The sequence below is a fragment of the Chanodichthys erythropterus genome, chromosome 23, assembly GCF_024489055.1.
Source record: "Chanodichthys erythropterus isolate Z2021 chromosome 23, ASM2448905v1, whole genome shotgun sequence".
In the NCBI taxonomy this organism is placed as follows: domain Eukaryota; kingdom Metazoa; phylum Chordata; class Actinopteri; order Cypriniformes; family Xenocyprididae; genus Chanodichthys; species Chanodichthys erythropterus.
The window spans coordinates 30,861,137-30,879,043 of NC_090243.1; the positions used below are offsets into that span (position 1 = coordinate 30,861,137).

General features: G+C 36.0%; 1 protein-coding gene across 3 annotated transcripts in view; it reads left to right on the forward strand.

Moving 5' to 3' along the window:
• The window catches only part of kmt2ca (lysine (K)-specific methyltransferase 2Ca), a 157,808-nt gene that overhangs the window by 40,458 nt on the left and 99,443 nt on the right, over positions 1 to 17,907 (forward strand). For all 3 annotated transcript variants that reach the window (XM_067377809.1, XM_067377811.1, XM_067377810.1), the window contains exons 4-5: positions 8,745 to 8,895; positions 13,866 to 14,078. In XM_067377809.1, coding sequence (XP_067233910.1) covers positions 8,745 to 8,895; positions 13,866 to 14,078 — 364 coding nt within the window. The remainder of the gene's footprint in view (positions 1 to 8,744; positions 8,896 to 13,865; positions 14,079 to 17,907) is intronic.

A 17,907-nucleotide genomic window follows, 5' to 3' on the forward strand; every position in this document is an offset into this window, starting at 1 on the left:
GACTCGGCATTGAAAAATAGTACAAAGAAAACATAGGCAACATATTGTCCTATTGTCTTCCATGGATGACCAGTGTTGTCCAGTTTGCAAACAAATAACTTGGTTGGAAAGACTTACAAATCAGTTATCAGTTTGTGTACATCAAGCTTTTGTGAGACTTATATAGTATGTAGTATGTGCTGTAGTTTTATAGGTGTGCACTATACTTCATAAACCATGTTATGTTTTTTTTCACGTTCATTGGTTTTGGTGTGAGGTAGATTGTGTACAATTTGATAGATCTTCTTTGGTTAATTGATTGTTGTATCATTTATTTAAGCAAATCTTGATTACAGGATTATGCAGTTATGTGATTCTAAGCAAATCTTGTGTGAGCAGATACAAGACCATTCGTTTCCTTAATTCCCATGTCACTAGATATTTTTTAACCCTAAATAATACTACAAAATACAATAAAAAGGGCACATCCCATCCCCCTCCTGCCCTTTTGCACTTTTCAGTTATATTCTGAGGTGTTAGTCAGTGATAAAGCAGATGATTAACACTCACAAAAAGCTTTTAACATCTTCATTGCTTTTAGTTTGCTGGCACTTTTTATTCTGGTTATTGGCTTACTTCTCACCTGAAGTTTGTGATATTTTTATCTGTGGTCTGGCTCCATCAATGGCTGGGAGTAGGGATGAACCAATACCAGTATCAGTATCAGGCCAGATACAGATAGCAGAATGTATATATCAGAGAAGGATGTCCACAAAGTAAATGTATCGAATTAATAGAATGTTAAACAAATTAAATATTGTCAAGCGCACATCCCTTTTTCATAGACATCGCTGGGAAGTTTGTAGTTTGATCGGATATGTTAATAGCAAATAATGTAAAATAAGGCACATAGTACTAATGTTAACTGACGGTAAGGAGAGAGAAATCGCACTTCTGTTGCATCATGCTCTTGATTGCTGATCGTTTAATCAGCACACATGCGTCATATAAGTGTAAACTTTAATTGTTGTGTGATTTGTGTATAATGAATGGTTCCCTACATTATTACAGGACAAGAAGTTTGATGTTCACAAACATTGGAAGTGCGTGCCCAAAAAGGCGCATCTCAGACAACGCTTGAATACTGAATTTAATTATTTTTCACGTCTTCTTGCACTTGAATTGACAAATTCATACAAAATTATGTAAAAATGCCCATCTTAGCGAGTATGCTAGTAAACAAAAGTTGGTAATGCCTTAAGTCAACGTAAACAGTTGAGAAATAAAATACGTGTAACAGTATATTTGATCCGTGCATTTGGTCTTAAAGGGACAGCAGCATAATAAACCTGCTACTGTGTTTGTGTTGTTAATCAATCAACAAAGGACAGAGAAATCACTCACTGCTCTGGACTGAATGACTTTTGTAGCTTTAATAAAAATAATAATAATAAAAAAAACTATTTAATAGAATATGCAGTTTTATTGTATATTTGATTACTTTATTCAAACTCTGTACCTGAAAACTACTGCTAGCCCTACCTGAAAACCTGAAAAGCACTGCTTATTTCATCTTTTTTTGTTCTTATTTTATGACTGACTGTTTAATTATTATTATTTTTTAATCTAGTAGTTTTTACTGCAGCAGTGAGCCCTGCTGAAGCAGCTCTAAATATGCCCTGTGCTATTATATTGAAAGATTAAATACGATAGAGCAATAGAATGCACACTGAAAGTAACATAAGCTTGTACAATGCATTTTAACAGGCATAATTGAGCATGAAAATAACTGAAAGAAAATATATTTATTAAAAAATTAAACCAATGAATATGATTCATATTTTGATTTCTCTACCTAATATATTTAAAAATTACAAATGCAATGAAAATACAGGTATCGGTATCAGGAAATACCAAAAAATGAAAGTATCGGTATTGGCCTAGTTCTGGGAAAAAAAAAAAAAAAGTGGTATAGGTGTATCCCTAGCTGAGAGCATATAAAAAGCAGAAAGGCACTTTAGTTATCACTGCTGCAGTTATTCGCAAACGTGTTCTGGTAATGTCATGGCTTCTTATCTTCTGATCTCAGCCACATCCTGGTAGACTACTATAGACTGCTGTAGACTTCCATGTTGAAAGAATTTTTATGCCACCCAGATCTAAAGGCATTATGGGACATGATCTCTCTTTTCTTGGTGTCAGTCAGGTGTGTCTAATGTCCAAACACGTAGTAACTACTTAGTCTTGCAAGCTTGACTTTTAATTATTGGCATAAAGCCTGGTCCACTGACTGACAGGTAAACTGCCCAATCACAGTTAAATATTTTTATTGTGCATTTTATGGTCATTAAAAGAAAAATAAATTTCAGATGTCACTATTTGAATTTATTTTAGTTTTCATCAAGTTTCCTTCTCTTTTTTTTATTTTTTATTTTTACATTTTGGAATTTATTTGATAATTTATGGGCTTCAATTTGGATCTTGCCATTTGGAGTAAGCTTTTGTGTGCAATGTGTTTTAGGCAGTCTGTGAATTATCCATGTTTGTATTGTCTGAGACTACTGTTTTTGCAGTATCCATCATCTTGATTGTCTCTTGATTTTGTTCACTTCAGTAATTTGTGACATTATCACATTAGTGCTTCCTGCTCTTCCTGTTCTAATATGAGGGTGGTCTTAACCCTTCTCCACCCCAGAGGACTCTATCATGATCATGACAGCTTTTTTTCCACAAAACCTTCTTGAGAACATTCATTTCCTGCTAGTCATTACACTGCAAGAGTTTCTGCTCTGGGCAGTAGGATTTTCTGAGGAAGATTGGGTGAACATGGTTGAACAGGATTATCTCTTTTTTTTTCTCTCTCTCTTTTTTTTCCCCCCCTTTCTCTAGTAACAAAGGCTTGTTTTGATTGAACTGTAGAGATGTAGTTTTGTGTCTAGACAGAATGAAGCAGCACTAAAATAAAGATGCTACTTACGCTTCAGTGACACAGCGGCTGCCAGATATTTATTTTCTCCATTTATCAGCTCTAAAAGTTCCTTAATGACGACAGAAAATCACTTCTGGGTCACTGAGTCACAACAACCCAAAAAAACTGTCCAAAGGGGATAAAACAGAATTGGAATAACCCTCAGTCTCTCAAGCCAAGACTGTAAAAATGTAGTTCTGATCTGTATCTGACCTTACTAAATGTATTTTTGTAAGACACATTTTTTCCTTTCCTTTCCTTTCCTTTTTTTTTTTTTCATTTTTTTTTTTTTGTTGACGTTTTTGAAGTAATCTTCTGGTATATTATACCAGGCTTCTTTCAGCACTTCCAAGAGTTCTTCTTTATTTTTTATTTTTTCTCTGTCCAGGTGATCCCATACTGCCTCTATAATATTCATGACTGTCAGTTTTTTTTTTTTTTTTTTTTCAGTTTTTTCTCTCCAAATATGATTTCACTGCATTAGCAATGTGCTTGGTAAGACTTTGCTGAAAAATAAAACCATTCCCAATCAAGTGCTTTCCAGAAGGAATGGCATGATGAAGTAAAACATGTCTGTACATTTCAACATTCATTATCCCATCAATTCAGACAATATCACCAACACCACTTGCATAAATGCAGCCCCAAACCAGGACAGACCCTACACCATGTTTCACTTAAGGTTGCATGCACTCATTCCTCCAACTCTTCTTCTCACATATTGTGGACGATTGGACGCAAAACTTTCAAACTTGGATTTGTCACAACATAATACTCTTTTTCACTGATCTTCATTCCAATCTTTGTGAGCTTTAGCATATCTTAGCCTTTTCACCCTGTCCCCCTTCCGAAAAAGTGGTTTCTTGGCTGCTGTCGTTGCACAAAGACGATTCCTGATCAAGCTTCTTCGCACTGTAGAAGGGTCAACTTGGCATCCCAATGAAGCTGCCAGATGCTGAGCCAGGTCCTTGCTGGATTTCTTCCTGTCTCTCAAAGAAAAAACTCTGAGAAACTCTGATATTTTCATCAGATTGTGAAAGTTTTCTTGGCTTTCCAGTATGTTTTTTGTCCTTGACCTCTCCTTATACTTCAAATTTCTTTATAACAGCTTGAATACCACATCTTGAGTATCCAGTTTGTTTGCCGATTTCCCTTTGATACTGGCCTTGCTGATGGAAAACTATGATTTCATGTGTGTCAAATTCTGTGATATTTGGCACATTGAATGAAATGGAATTGAAAGTTGGTCTTATTAGCAAGCTTCCAATGAATAAAACTCATAGAACATGTGTATGTAATGCTCAAGCATGTCACAAGCCTTGTGTAATAGACCTTTTTCACAGCATTCATTTTGAGATGAAATGGTAGGAAAAATACAGGTGTTACTTAGCAATGACATTAATTAGGGTTCCATTTAGGTTTAAAATAGCTATTGCTCAAATGTAAGGGGAGGTCATATTAAATACTTGCCACTTTAGCCTAAAGAAGCTATTTTTTTAATATGGCATACAAATTTTTCTGTAAGAGTCTGAGAAATAATTATAAGGGGCTTTCGCACTGGAGGAACCCTTTCATAGTTCCTAGAACTATTGGCTGAAGTACCCGAATTTTGCTGTGTTTGCACTGCAGGAACTAGGAATGATTTTAGTTCTAGGAACTCATTTGGGGGGACTAAATTAGCTCCTACTTCAGATTAGGGTCTAAACCAGCACTATAAGAACTATTAGTGACATAAGTGTACATTGATTGGTCAAACACCGGCACCCAACATTTTTAAAAAGCTGTGTAAACATATTTACTTCACTAACATGGAAAACAGCAATAATGGCATTTACCTGTTGTCTGCAGGGTTGTGTTATTTTCTCTGCCTTGATTATATGTAATAATGCAAGCTGTCATAGGAGATTTAATCTCTTAGCCCCACTTTTTTCTCTTTCAGTCACAAATTATGCGTTTACATTCTACCTCCATTATCACGAAACTCACGACACACATCAAACACAGCTTCGTTCACAGCATCCTCGGCATCCGCTGTTTTTTAGCGTTTGTAAATGCCATGCTTAAAGATGCCGCTGTCGGCCGCTTCAGAGTTCCTAATTATAGTGCAAATGCAACCAGGAACATGGCCCAGGGGAGAAATTAGTTCTCAGGGAACTATCCTAGAGGCTAGTTCCTATAACTGAGTTCTTAGAACTATTCGGTTTGAAAGCACCTTTATATAGACATTATACCATTGCTAAAATTAGAATTACAATTTCAGTTTCTACTATAAAGCGTTCATGGTTTTACTCATGTCTGATCTCGACAGTCTGGACAAAAGAAATGAACACGAAGATTTCCACATCAAAGAAGGTGGAGCCTCAGAACACACCTACCTATTACATTATTGCTAATGTTTATATGTGAATAAAAGCCTAAATTATATCTGTTCAGTGTATAAATCAATAGTCTCTCCAGAAGATTTTGACTAAGCTGCTCAATTCATGTGGATTAGTTTTACGATCTCTTTATGATTTTTTTTAAGCGTTAAAGTTTGCGTAGCTGTCTATGGAGGGACAGAAAGCTCTCAGATTTCATCAAAAATATCTTCATTTGTGTTCTGAAGATGAACGAAAGTCTTGCGGGTTTGGAAGGACATGAGGGCGAGTAATTAATGATCAAATTGGGGGGATCGTCTACAAGTGTAGAGATCGTCTACAAGCTAACAATGGTCAGCTAAACTACTGTATTTAAAAAAAACAATACACCATTGCATTATCCATGAATAACTTTCGAGTCACTATAATGAATATAGCATATGAATGATGAATAATTAATTTATTAATTCACGTTCATGTTTACATTATATGCACTTAGGTGCCTATTGCCAACAAAACAGACATTTGATTTTGAAGCAGTTTTACTCACCACCTGCGGTTCTGACTTATGACTGGGAACATTACCGCTGTGACCACTCCATCTTTCAGTTTCAAACGATCTGTAAATCCAGTGTAGAACTGGGCCTTGTATATAAAACCATAAGCACCAATCCTGAGGGCTCAAACAGCCACGGAAAAACATATTCAAAAGATATTCTCCATTCACTTTAACCAATAAAAAAAGTGATTGTAACTATCAGTTTCTATGGTTATTTTAATGACAAATATCGAGAGTGCATCAATGTAATGCGTGAGAACAAATCTCTCAGCTCTACTGAACGCTGGGTTCTTTGGGAAGCAACGTTATCTTTCCCTCAAAACCAAAAACATACTTCTTTGGTGACATTGCAGTCCTGTGACCTGGCGACAACTTCAGTAAACCCGAACTTGCGTTGATAGGTGTGCTTTTGCTCTCTCACTCTGGTCGATGTGTGTGCACGTGCCCTTCCGGGAGAAGTGCCCATACAAGGAAATCCGCCCCGTTTTTAAAAAAAAATCAGAATCCTGTGATGATTTGGAAGAGAATTTTGGGAACATAAATACTCCATCATACGTCCAACTCATGTTTTGAAACTTTGTTTAGCATGAGAATCCAACTCTTTAACAGTGTAAATAAGTCAGAATACATGAAAGAGCATTATACCCCCCCTTTAAGGTGTATTTGTATTTTGTGTATTTGCACAATACATGTCCGTATTCACAAAATTTGCTCACTGTCATGAGCTACGTGTTTTCGGTTGTGAATGGTGGGATAGACTCATAAGAGTTAGTCATTCTTCATGTCACACTGATATGTTTTCATCTTCTTCAGTAATGTACATCAAACTCTGGTGCACACCTGTTTTTTTTTTCCTCTGTTGTCCCTGTTTCTTATGTCTATTGACATGAATGCTCTTTTGAACAATGGAAAAACAATGTTCTGCCTTTTCAAACATCGTTTTAACAAGTGCTGTGTGGGTAAGTCTGCCATGAGATGAGCAGTTTTCATCCCTGTAAAGGTTGATCTAAAGGTCATGGCTCCCATTGTAGTGGCTTTTTGGGATACATCGTGTTTGTGAATTTTAATTTTTTTTTTTTTTTTTGCATTATTCTCTAGAAGAACAAAGTGTCAGTATCCAGTTTGTCTTGATAGAAATGTATACTTTTAGTCAGCAAGGATGCATTAAATTGATCAAAATCAACAGCAGACATTTCTAGACATTTATAATGTTATGAAAGATTTGTATTTAAAATAAATGCTATACTTTTTAACATTCTGTTCATCAAAAAAAAAAAAAAATATATATATATATATATATATATATATATATATATATATATATATATATATATATATATATATATATATATATATATATATATATATATATATATATATATATATATATATATATATATATATATATATATATATATATATATATATATATATATATATATATATATATATATATATATATATATATATATATATATATATATATATATATATATATATATATATATATATATATATATATATATATATATATATATATATATATATATATATATATATACATATATATACATATACATATATACAGTTTCCATGAAAATATTAAGAAGCAACACAACTATTTTCAACATTGATACTGTAATAAGAAATGATTCTTGGGCACAGCACATTATATGATAGTTATCATGTGACACTGAAGACTGTAGTCTTATAAATTTCAGTCAGTTAAAAAAATCTTACTGACACCAAACTTTTGAACTGTAGGGCAGATATTGTTGATTGTGATATTATCCATGGAAGGTAAGGTTCATGCCACATTGCTGAGTTTTGTAGATAAACTAAATTAGAGGAATGGTTCACCATAAAACAGAATATTTTGTCATTTACTCTTGCTCATGTCATTGAAAATCCGTTAAACCTTCTTCTAGGGAACAAACAAACAAAAAACTATTGTTCCTATTACATTGGGGGGTTAAAGCTTTCAGACTTCAAAAAGCACTATAAAAGTATCAAAAATTAGCACTACTTGAATAATTTTGTTTTGTATAGTTTTTATTATATCTTGGGTAATAAAACCAATCTAAAATCCAAAGCATCCTCAAGCAAACCCAGTTGAGAACTGCTGATTTTATACATTTCCTCATCTTACTCATGGGTCATTGTAATTGCCAACTGCCCGCTCTTCTTCTTGCACTGCTTTAATGTATCATCAGCAGATGACATGTTTGCGGATATGAATGTCACGCTGCTGCAAGACAACATTCTTCACTCATACGACTGTTTCCACTAATCCAGTGGGCGTATGAAATGTTAACTGGAAAACCAGCTTGTGTTTCTAGTTATGTAGGAACACTTGATCAATAATTATTGTTTGTGGAGTTTTAAATGAGTCATGGCATGTTTGGACAGTCTGTAATTTATCAAATCAAATATTATGTCTAAGATTGTAGCTCCGCTCTGTCCTTGAGTACTGGGGTTCATTTAAAACATATCATCAAGGTGAGGCAGGGGAGTGTTTTTCTTTTTTTTTTCTCTCTCTCTCTCTCTCTCTCTCTCTCTCTCTCTCTCTCTCTCTCCTTCTCACTCTCATTTTTATGGACATACAAAAATGTTCGGCATTTTTATCATCAACACGAATAAACATCTGGTTATATGTTAATTCCTGAGCTTGCCGCTTATGGCCCACTCACATGACCTTGGTTACACTAGCAAAAAAAAAAAAAAAAAACTATTTAAAAAAACTGTTAATACATTCTACGAATTTTTTTTTTTTTCTTTCTGATAAGGCATGTCAGTAGAGTCTATTTTGATTTCATGTTGACTACCTTTTGTTAAAAGATAAAGGATATAAAAATGATCACTGTCCTGTTTGAATTCATAGATATGCTGGAGCCAGAAACGGATGATGATTTTCCTGAGCCACTGGATCTCAGCCCCAGAGACGAGAGGCCTCTGTCCCCGCTCTTCCAGCGTTCTGTGTCAGAAGACTCTGCTGGCTCGTCCGCATCCACCACTAGAAAAGCCAAAACTAGGTTAGTTCACCCACAACACACACAAAGCTGTCTGTGTGTGTGTGTGTGTGTGTGTGTGTGTGTGTGTGTGTGTGTGTGTGTGTGTGTGTGTGTGTGTGTGTGTGTGTGTGTGTGTGTGTGTGTGTGTGTGTGTGTGTGTGTGTGTGTGTGTGTGTGTGTGTATTAAAAGGTTGAGGAGCAAGCTTTTATTAAGCTTTAATGTCGCCCAGAAGAGGGTGAGAGAGTTCACACAAACACAGTGTGCTGATGAACAATGTTTAGACAGAAGAAAGTGTACAAGGGGGTCAATAGGGTCTTAGAAAACAAGTAGCAATTGTACATCAGGTCAAAGAAAGATTACAGTTGTGTGTGTGTGTGCTGAAAAGAAAGATGTGATGTTCAAATCGTGAAGGAATCACCTACTGAGAGTTATTTTTTAAAGAATCAGTTAAAATGATTGGTTAATCAGTTTGAATAGTACACAAGAGTTGTTATTGTGTGAATCATGGACTGAATTGGTCACTTACTCACTGGATGACTTAAGCCCAAAGTATTGTTCGGTTTTTACACACATACAAGGGTCTGTGTACAGTGCTTGTGATGCAAATTTCATCACCAGAATAGTACGTGCAGGTTGCTTATGCACATTGAATTTAATTTGCACAAATCAGTTGTTCCACAAGGCAGCAATACTGGCCTTGGCTGTTGTTTTACGGTAGAAATCGAAACTAAAGAGCAACAACAGTATACCAGAGACCGCAACAACAACAGATGTTTGCATTGACAAGTGTTTGTGTGAGGGGCTTAAGAGATAGCTGCAACTTTGGTTATAAGAGTACAGACATTTCTATCGGTCATAACTTCTGGAGAAAAATAGCTCAGGCAAAGAAACTTTGACCGCCTGCATTCAAGCACACTATCAGATGGAGTATACTTTGAAAGGCTATGCGTTCGACTGTACGCATATGGTTCTGTACATGTATAAAAAAAAAAAAGGGAAAAAAATATACTTTGGGCTTTAGTTCTGTTGTGTCAGACATAACTGTTGCTGCAGTTCATCCAGCAAATGTTACTTTGTTTTATAACATACACACAACAATGTTGAAAATCCCAGTTTCAGGATTTTGCCAACACTGGTACGCATGACCGCAGCTAGTGTGCTTTTTTTGCACACTCTGAGTGAAAGCGAGGGAGTGTGGGGGGAGGGGACCGCTGAAGCCCTGCTGCTGTCATTAGTAAAGGGAGGGGGCGAGAGAGTGCTCTCTTTTAGATTCCCAATTAGCACAGATTGTGCACTTGCTAATGTGCAGCACCATTTGCAGCGTGTGAGAGGAGAGGAGACCCCCTTCTGTACTGCATGCGTATCACATCTTCTACTGACAGCAGCTCTCATGGGCTGCACAGCTGACAGAGAAAGTAAATGAACTCTAATGAGAATGCGCTGACAGTTATGACATTTTACTAAGATTTCACAACAATCACAATGTTTACGAGCAAAATGTTGTCAGTAAATACAAATACAACGTACACACCCAAGAGCCACATGACAGGGAATGCGACAAAAATAATGACTGTTTAGACTGGTGACCATGTGTTTAACTATAGAAAAAGGTAAAGTCAAATTTCAGGGCAGTTCAGATGCTAATCGTTTTTTAGGATGACTTCTGTACAAGAATATGCATGGCTCCACTGTGAGAGAACTTATGCATCCAGACAAGCAATTAACCCTTTAAAACCAACGGGAGTGTCACCTTACCGGTTTGTGTTTCTGTTTAAAGGCTGATTTATACTTCTGCGTCGAGTGTACGCCGTAGCTACGATGTTGGCTGTGCGTTGCACGCGACGTAGCCTGACGTGCACCTCTTCAAAAATTGAACAACGCGTCAATTCTACGTGGACCGCAAGCGTTCTGATTGGTCTGCTAGAACCCCTCCCTCGGGTCAAAAAACTTTCAACTTCACTATGGATGAAAAAACACTGTTTCAGAGGACACATACAGTAAAACTGCAACAGAAGTCATTACCAATTTGCCGCTTCTCTGCCGTTTCTGTTTGTAAGCTTCTCTGACAAGTTCTTTGTTCTTTGTTTTGATACTCAACATGACCGCGGACACTGCCTCCTAGTGGTCTGCATGTACGTCGATGTGGACAATGAAGCAGAAGTATAAATGAAAACAGACGCATAGCCTATGGCGCAGAGGCTCCGGCGCAGGTCGGACGCTGAAGTATAAATCAGCCTTAAGAGCAATTAGAAACTGAAACCAAATAGGTAGCACAAAATTCTTTTTGCATACAAAATCAGAGACGTTACACGTTCAGATCAAGTCTCTATTATGCTCCTGATGCATTGTTTTCACCCTCTAATGAGTCTGCACAAATTGCGTTTACAACAAAAACAATGCACAGGCGCTAACTGAAAACAAACATGTAGATGGCATTTTTGTTCATAACTTCATGAAAAATGCACAAATTGTAGAAAATGACACAACATTATTTACAGCAAATTCTCACGATTAAAAAGAGCCCAAAAATTAACGCATTCCATTTCGTCAATCACGAGATATTACTCACGGAGTGATGTAAAATACTTGGCTAAAACATGTCTCTCATCTTTCCGGGATGCAATGTGTTATTCAATGTTCCCGGAACTGATCCATGCTTGTTTTCCAACGTGGAATAACATAACATAAAATCGGTATAATAAAAAAAAAAAAAAAAAAAAAAAGCCACCTAGCAATGAAAAAAATAATAATCATAATTAATAATCACCAATTTTGTCGATCGTGAGATATTTCTCACAGAGTTACAACACATAAAACTCCACTGGTGCTAACTATAAACAATTATGTAGATTTCAAATGGCATTTTCGCTCTTAACATCATGAAACATGCACAGATTTTCACAATTAAAATGAGCCCAAAATCAACATAATCCATTGCATTTACTATTAGATATTCCTAATGGAAGAACAATTTTTAAGGGGAGTCAAGTGCTAAACAAAAAGGCTACCTTGGTTCCAAATGTTGTAAATTTTGATTACTTTATGCTATCACCACAGAATTTGATCCAGATGCAGCTCATATGTAGGAAAGCTTTACCAAAAATGTCCTCATTCACAGAGTTACTGGATGTCAAATAAGAAAGATATGAAAAAAAAAAAAAAAAATTATATATATATATATATCTCTTAAAGGGTTACTTTACTAGAGAATTAACCCTTAAGAATTTCTTTTTTGTAATTCTGTGTTGTGTAGTTTTGTTAGTAATTCACCAAAACTGAAAAGTTCAGGACCTACTTGGCTAAAGGCCAAAAATAATTTCAAATACTGTTTAAATAAATTGACTGCTCTAAAGAAAAAGTCTGTGTAGTTTTGTATGTAATTTTGATATTAAACAAACTATTACATTTAGGAGGGTTTCCCAAACAGGAAACTCTAGGGTGTTCGTGGGTTGATGAAAAGCTAATAATTATTTATATAATTAAATAAATAGGGCTACACAATTAATTAAATAATGTTTTAAATTGCTGTATGGCTTAGTATAAATAGTATATATATTTTCAAATCACAAAAGGCTGCAATTTAGTCTGAAGAGATGTTTGTTTCAGAGTGAAATGCGGCAGTGTTCATTTACACGTGTGCAGTTCATGATGCTGTGTTTGTGTCTCAGAACAAATCAATTCACAGTAAATGAACCAAGGTTTTCGGAGACATTGGAACATCATATATCTGAAACTGCCAGCACATATATTTATGTAGATTACAGCCTTTGCAGTTCAAATATCGCATTAAGCCATATCATTATATTGATTTTATTTTAATGTATCATGCAGCCTTAGCTTTCAGCAAGTGTTTGAACAAAGATGGCAGTTGTGGTTTGGGCTTTTTTTTTTTGACAATTTTTTTTTCGACTACTGATAAGGTCTCAAAAACAAGTTCTCAATTACTTAGCAGATTGGTGCTGCACATCTTGCACTTAAAGGGATAGTTCACCCAAATGATGACAATTTTCATTTTTACTCACCCTCATGTTTTCCAAACCTGTATACATTTCTTTTTTCGGCTGAACACAAAGGAAGAAGAATGTCAGTAACCAAACAGATTTTGCCCCCCATTGACTACCAAAGTATTTATTTTTCCTACTATGATAGTACTGTAAATGGGGGGTGAGATCTGTTTGGTTATTGACATTCTTCCAAATATCTACCTTTCAAAAAAACAACATGAGGGTGAGCAAATGATGATGAGATAATTTTCTTTTTTTAACTGTATTTTCATGATCAAAGTGATTCCAGGCATTACTGCCCCTTTTCAAATACATAGTTTCACTTTATTTTGCTGGTCTGAACAGCGTGCTTTCCTACCGCTAACCAATCTGACCTCAGGTACCGCCCAAAATGCTGCAAAAACCAATCAGAAAAAGGTTTTCATGATTGATCATCGGTGTCACGTCAGAGTACTTGTGGACTTGTGCACATCCCTAGTTGTGGGTTGATTAGGAGTCTTGTCTTTTGACTGATTTAGAGTGTGATTTCACTGTCAGAGCCATCCAAGGATGTCATATCCTCTCACGTAATCCTTTTTGAGTTCGGTCACCCATTCAGAAGAGTTACAGCACCTCAGCAGGGCACTGGGGCATGAGGCATCAACTAGAAACCCCTGACTAGTCAGATTGTTGCACAGATAGAGCAGTGAGGATTGGATGCGCAACTGCTTAATGACTTGGGGTAAAACAATCTACTTGAATGCAACCACTTTTGGCTATGAAATGTCACTTTTCTTTGGCATTCAGAGCGGAATTCATAACATAGCGAGTTGCATTCTCAGTATTGCACTTTAAGTATGCAAAACAGAACCAAGCACTTGCAATGTTGGCCCAGAATTTACAGCTATATTTATGTACTTAGGAATGTTTACTTATGTTATGTTTCTGATTGAATAGTTGAAAGTCTGAAAAATCTTTTCTAAAATGTCTTCTCTCATCCATCTCAGAGAAAAGCTCTGTGCCTTCTGCTACTGTGGAGAAAAGAGTCTCTTGGGTCAGGGTGAGTTGAAACTGTTTGGACCCACGCCTGGTTACGTCCCCTTGCACATCCGGAACCGCCGCGGCAGCTCCGAGAAGGATGACGATTACCATGACGACGACAATGATTTTGATGACAATGAAAACCGCAGCCCAGGGCATCGTGGGAGCTGCCTAAAAAAGTGAGTTATTACTGTCACGTGAAGGTGCTGTGGGTGGATGTTTGGTTCTCTAAAGAAGTTTTAAAAGGAAATGGAAAAAAGGAATGTAATAAAGATGCAAAATGTACACATGATTTGATTTTGTTGCACCACAGTTTTTTTTCCAGTGTCCCAATCCATAAGTGCTCAACTTTTAAAGGATTAGTTCACTTCAGAATTAAAGTTTCCTGATAATTTACTCACCCCAGTGTCATCCAAGATGTTTATTTCTGTCTTTCTTCAGTCAAAAAGAAATTAATATTTTTGAGGAAAACATTTTTTTTCTCCATATGGTGGACTTCAACAGTTAAAGCTCCAAATGTCAGTTTCAGTGTAGCTTCAAAGGGCTTTACGCGATCCCAGCCGAGGAATAAGGGTCTTATCTAGCGGAACAATTTAAAAATAAAAAATAAAAATATATACTTGTTAAACACAAATGCTCATCTGCACGTGTGACACATCGCAGAGCTAGTGCAAAATGAACATTTGTGGTTAAAAAGTATACATTTTTTATTTTTATGTTTTTTAGAAAATGACTGATCGCTTTTCTAGATAAGACCCATTTTCCTCCACTGGGATCGTGTAGAGCCCTTTTAAGCTGCAATTTGGACCTTCAACCTGTTGTATCTGGGTGAAGTCCACTATATGGAGAAATATCCTGGAATGTTTTCCTCAAAAACCTTAATTCTTTTCGACTGAAGAAAGAAAAGACATAAACATCTTGGCATAAACAACAGTTCAACTATTGCAATATATATTGCACAACACAATGGCAGTTATTGTAATTGTTAATGTAAATGAGGGAAATGTAAAATTAACATAACATTTGTTACAGCTTTGTGTGTATGCGTGCGCGTGCATAAGTGCAATGGGGAACGAGAAAGTGCAGTTTGTGGTAGTCATTGTGAAGGTGGTTTGGTGCGGTTCTGAAGTGTTTTATTGACGTGGCTTTACACTGTAATGTGTAAAGAGGTTGTGTGGAGGTGAGAGTTGAGAAGGGTTTGCAGGTTTTGTTTGCTGCAGGGTCTGAAAATCCCCCTGTTTAAAAAGCAATGACCTCAGTGACCCCTGTAGAGCTGAAACAGTGCTGAGTGCTGTGAGTGCAATCTCATTAGATTGTTCAGTGTAAATTACTCCTCATAATCAAACACAATGTGGCTGTAAACTAGCTTCATCTTTTTAATGGTGAGGGTTTTTTTCACAATCTAAAATGTATTAATTTATTATTTAATTCATTAAACATAATAATCTTAATACCTTAATGCTCACAAGAAATATTGCTTCAAACCAAAAGTTCACGTGACATTTTGGATGTACAATAATTAATGAAATAAAAAGAAACTTGAAGAAAAACATGACAATTGTCATTTTGTCACCCTGATGTTATTTTAGATTTTTTCTTCCATCAAGCTAAAATAGTTTAGCTCAATATCCATACAATGTGTGGCTCTTTTCCATATAATGAAAATGATTGGCTCCAAAAAAGTACCATAATATAGAGGACAACTTCATTTAAACTTATTTTGTTATTCTTTTATACTGTGACTGCTCCAATATCTATTCACTTTCATTGTATGAAAAAGATCACCCTTGGAAAAAAAGCAAGTCATATGAGTTGTTTAATTAGAATTTTTCTATAAAATGTTCCTTAAATTAGGACAAAACATCCTTGTTGCAGGCTTTGAAATGGACAACATTGTTGCATTTCCCAAATAAATTCTTTAAAGGCTCTTGCTTTGCTGGATGGAATCTGATTACTGAAGTTCTGGGTCAAACAGAACTTGTCTCTTCCATTGTGCTTTCTGATGGAGAGGAATGGAGTGCTTTGACCCAAATACACTGGGAATTGCTAATGAATCCAACACCACAATTCAATTTGGGTCAATTAATTTGGTGCCAAAATTGCCTGATGATTAGTTACTAGATGGAGGGTTAAAGGAGAAATCCATTAGAGAGAACTCCACCAGCAGCCTTTCACAGAGCTCCACGTGACCTGTTGTTGTCAAAAGTTCCTGTCCATAGGCACCCCCGGGCTCATTGGACGAGTGCCTAATTTACTCAGCTCCTCTCAACCAATCAGACGCCTCCCTGAGGAATGGTGACGTAATGCTCTCTGTGCAGTCTCTGGCAGGCTGCCAACAGGCGGTGGATTGTTGTGTTGGAGGCATCTGATTGGGTGGTCTGAACTGGAACTGTGCCAGTTATTGACAGGGGAGTGAAAACAATAACAGCTCAAAAGCAGAGGTAGAGACTGTTAAGATGGACCAGACACTGCTGTTATTTTTTTTTTTTTTTTTTTTTTTTTTTTTTGTACAATGAGACATGAATAACAATAAAAATGACTTTCACAGACTTGTAAAATATACATTTCAATATATACACTGTGCTTAAAAACTTAGTGAGCTATGTGTTCTAGGGCTGTTAAGATATTAGATTTTTCACACCACGGTTATTGTGGCCAAAATAATTCACAATATCGATATCGCGATATCTGCAGAATCCTTCAGGGGGAAAATGTATCAGTCAAATAAATTTTTACTTTGTTTATTTAGTGTGTTTTTCAGGACTTCTGCATATTTTTTTCAAGTCAAACTTAAGGCTTTTTATGACCTGAAGAAATAACAATGAATAATAGCCTATACATTATGGCTGTTACCAATCAAATGAAATCATTATCAACAAAATCCATCTTTGCAAAACAGAGGTGACACAGAATGAGAAGTGCCATTAATATATTTACACAGCATTTTACAATTTGTCTACATAAATTTAATTCGATATTTAAATGTGGTATTTTTTTTCAAATTTTAACTTTTTAATTAAAATGTACTTTAAATATGAAACTAAACTGCCAGAAGGTGGCAGCAAGTCACTTAATGAGTTCATTCATTCATTCATTCATTCATTCATTCATTCATTCATTCAACCGATTTGTTCAAATGACTTATTCAGGAAGGAAGGAAGCAAGTGACCGTCTTTATTGAATGGGTCGTTTAATCATTAATTAAACTGATTCGTTCAAAATGCAGATTCAGTCGGTATAACAAAAACATTTGTCTGTTGCACAGCACTCTTGCTCGTGTGATATTGTACATCATATCCTATGATATAAGATAATGACAAAAACTTGTAGAGGCAAAAATGCCCGTGTATCTTGAATTTAGAGTGCATATAACTGTATGTATAGCTACATCACGCTAAATAATACGAATAAAGAAAATGTGGTATCTATTAAAATAATCACCTTTTATTTACATACATGAACACAGAAAATCGTTGTTAACAGGTTAATATGGCCTAACATTTTCTAGTCATTCCATGACTAGTAAAATAATCCCAACTTACTCTCTGTAAAATGGCGTAATCCGCAGGTTGATAGACCAGGAGGTTCGTAAAAAGCTTGGTGGTGTTGCCACCCTTCGCACTGATGTAGCCAGGCAAATTCTGCAGAGTGTATTCTTTGAAGCCGAAAAACTCCCTCACTGTCGAGCTTACTTTTTTTTGGGTGTGGACAGAGGCAGAGCCTCTCACTCCTCACTCGGACGACATGGTTCTTCTCGGAATAGCTGTGTGCGCTGCGTCGCCGTCTTATTTGACAGGTGTCAGCGTTAAGTCGCAATACTGCCACCTGAGAGGTCAACCATGTTCTCTTGCTGGAGTATTTATGTGTTATGATATCATAAGAGTCCTATTCATTTTAAATATTGTGGTTATCGCCAATACCAGTATATTGCCACACCCTAAATTAACACAAAATCATCATTTCATGCTTTGAATATCACGATTATCATCAATATACCAGATATTGCGA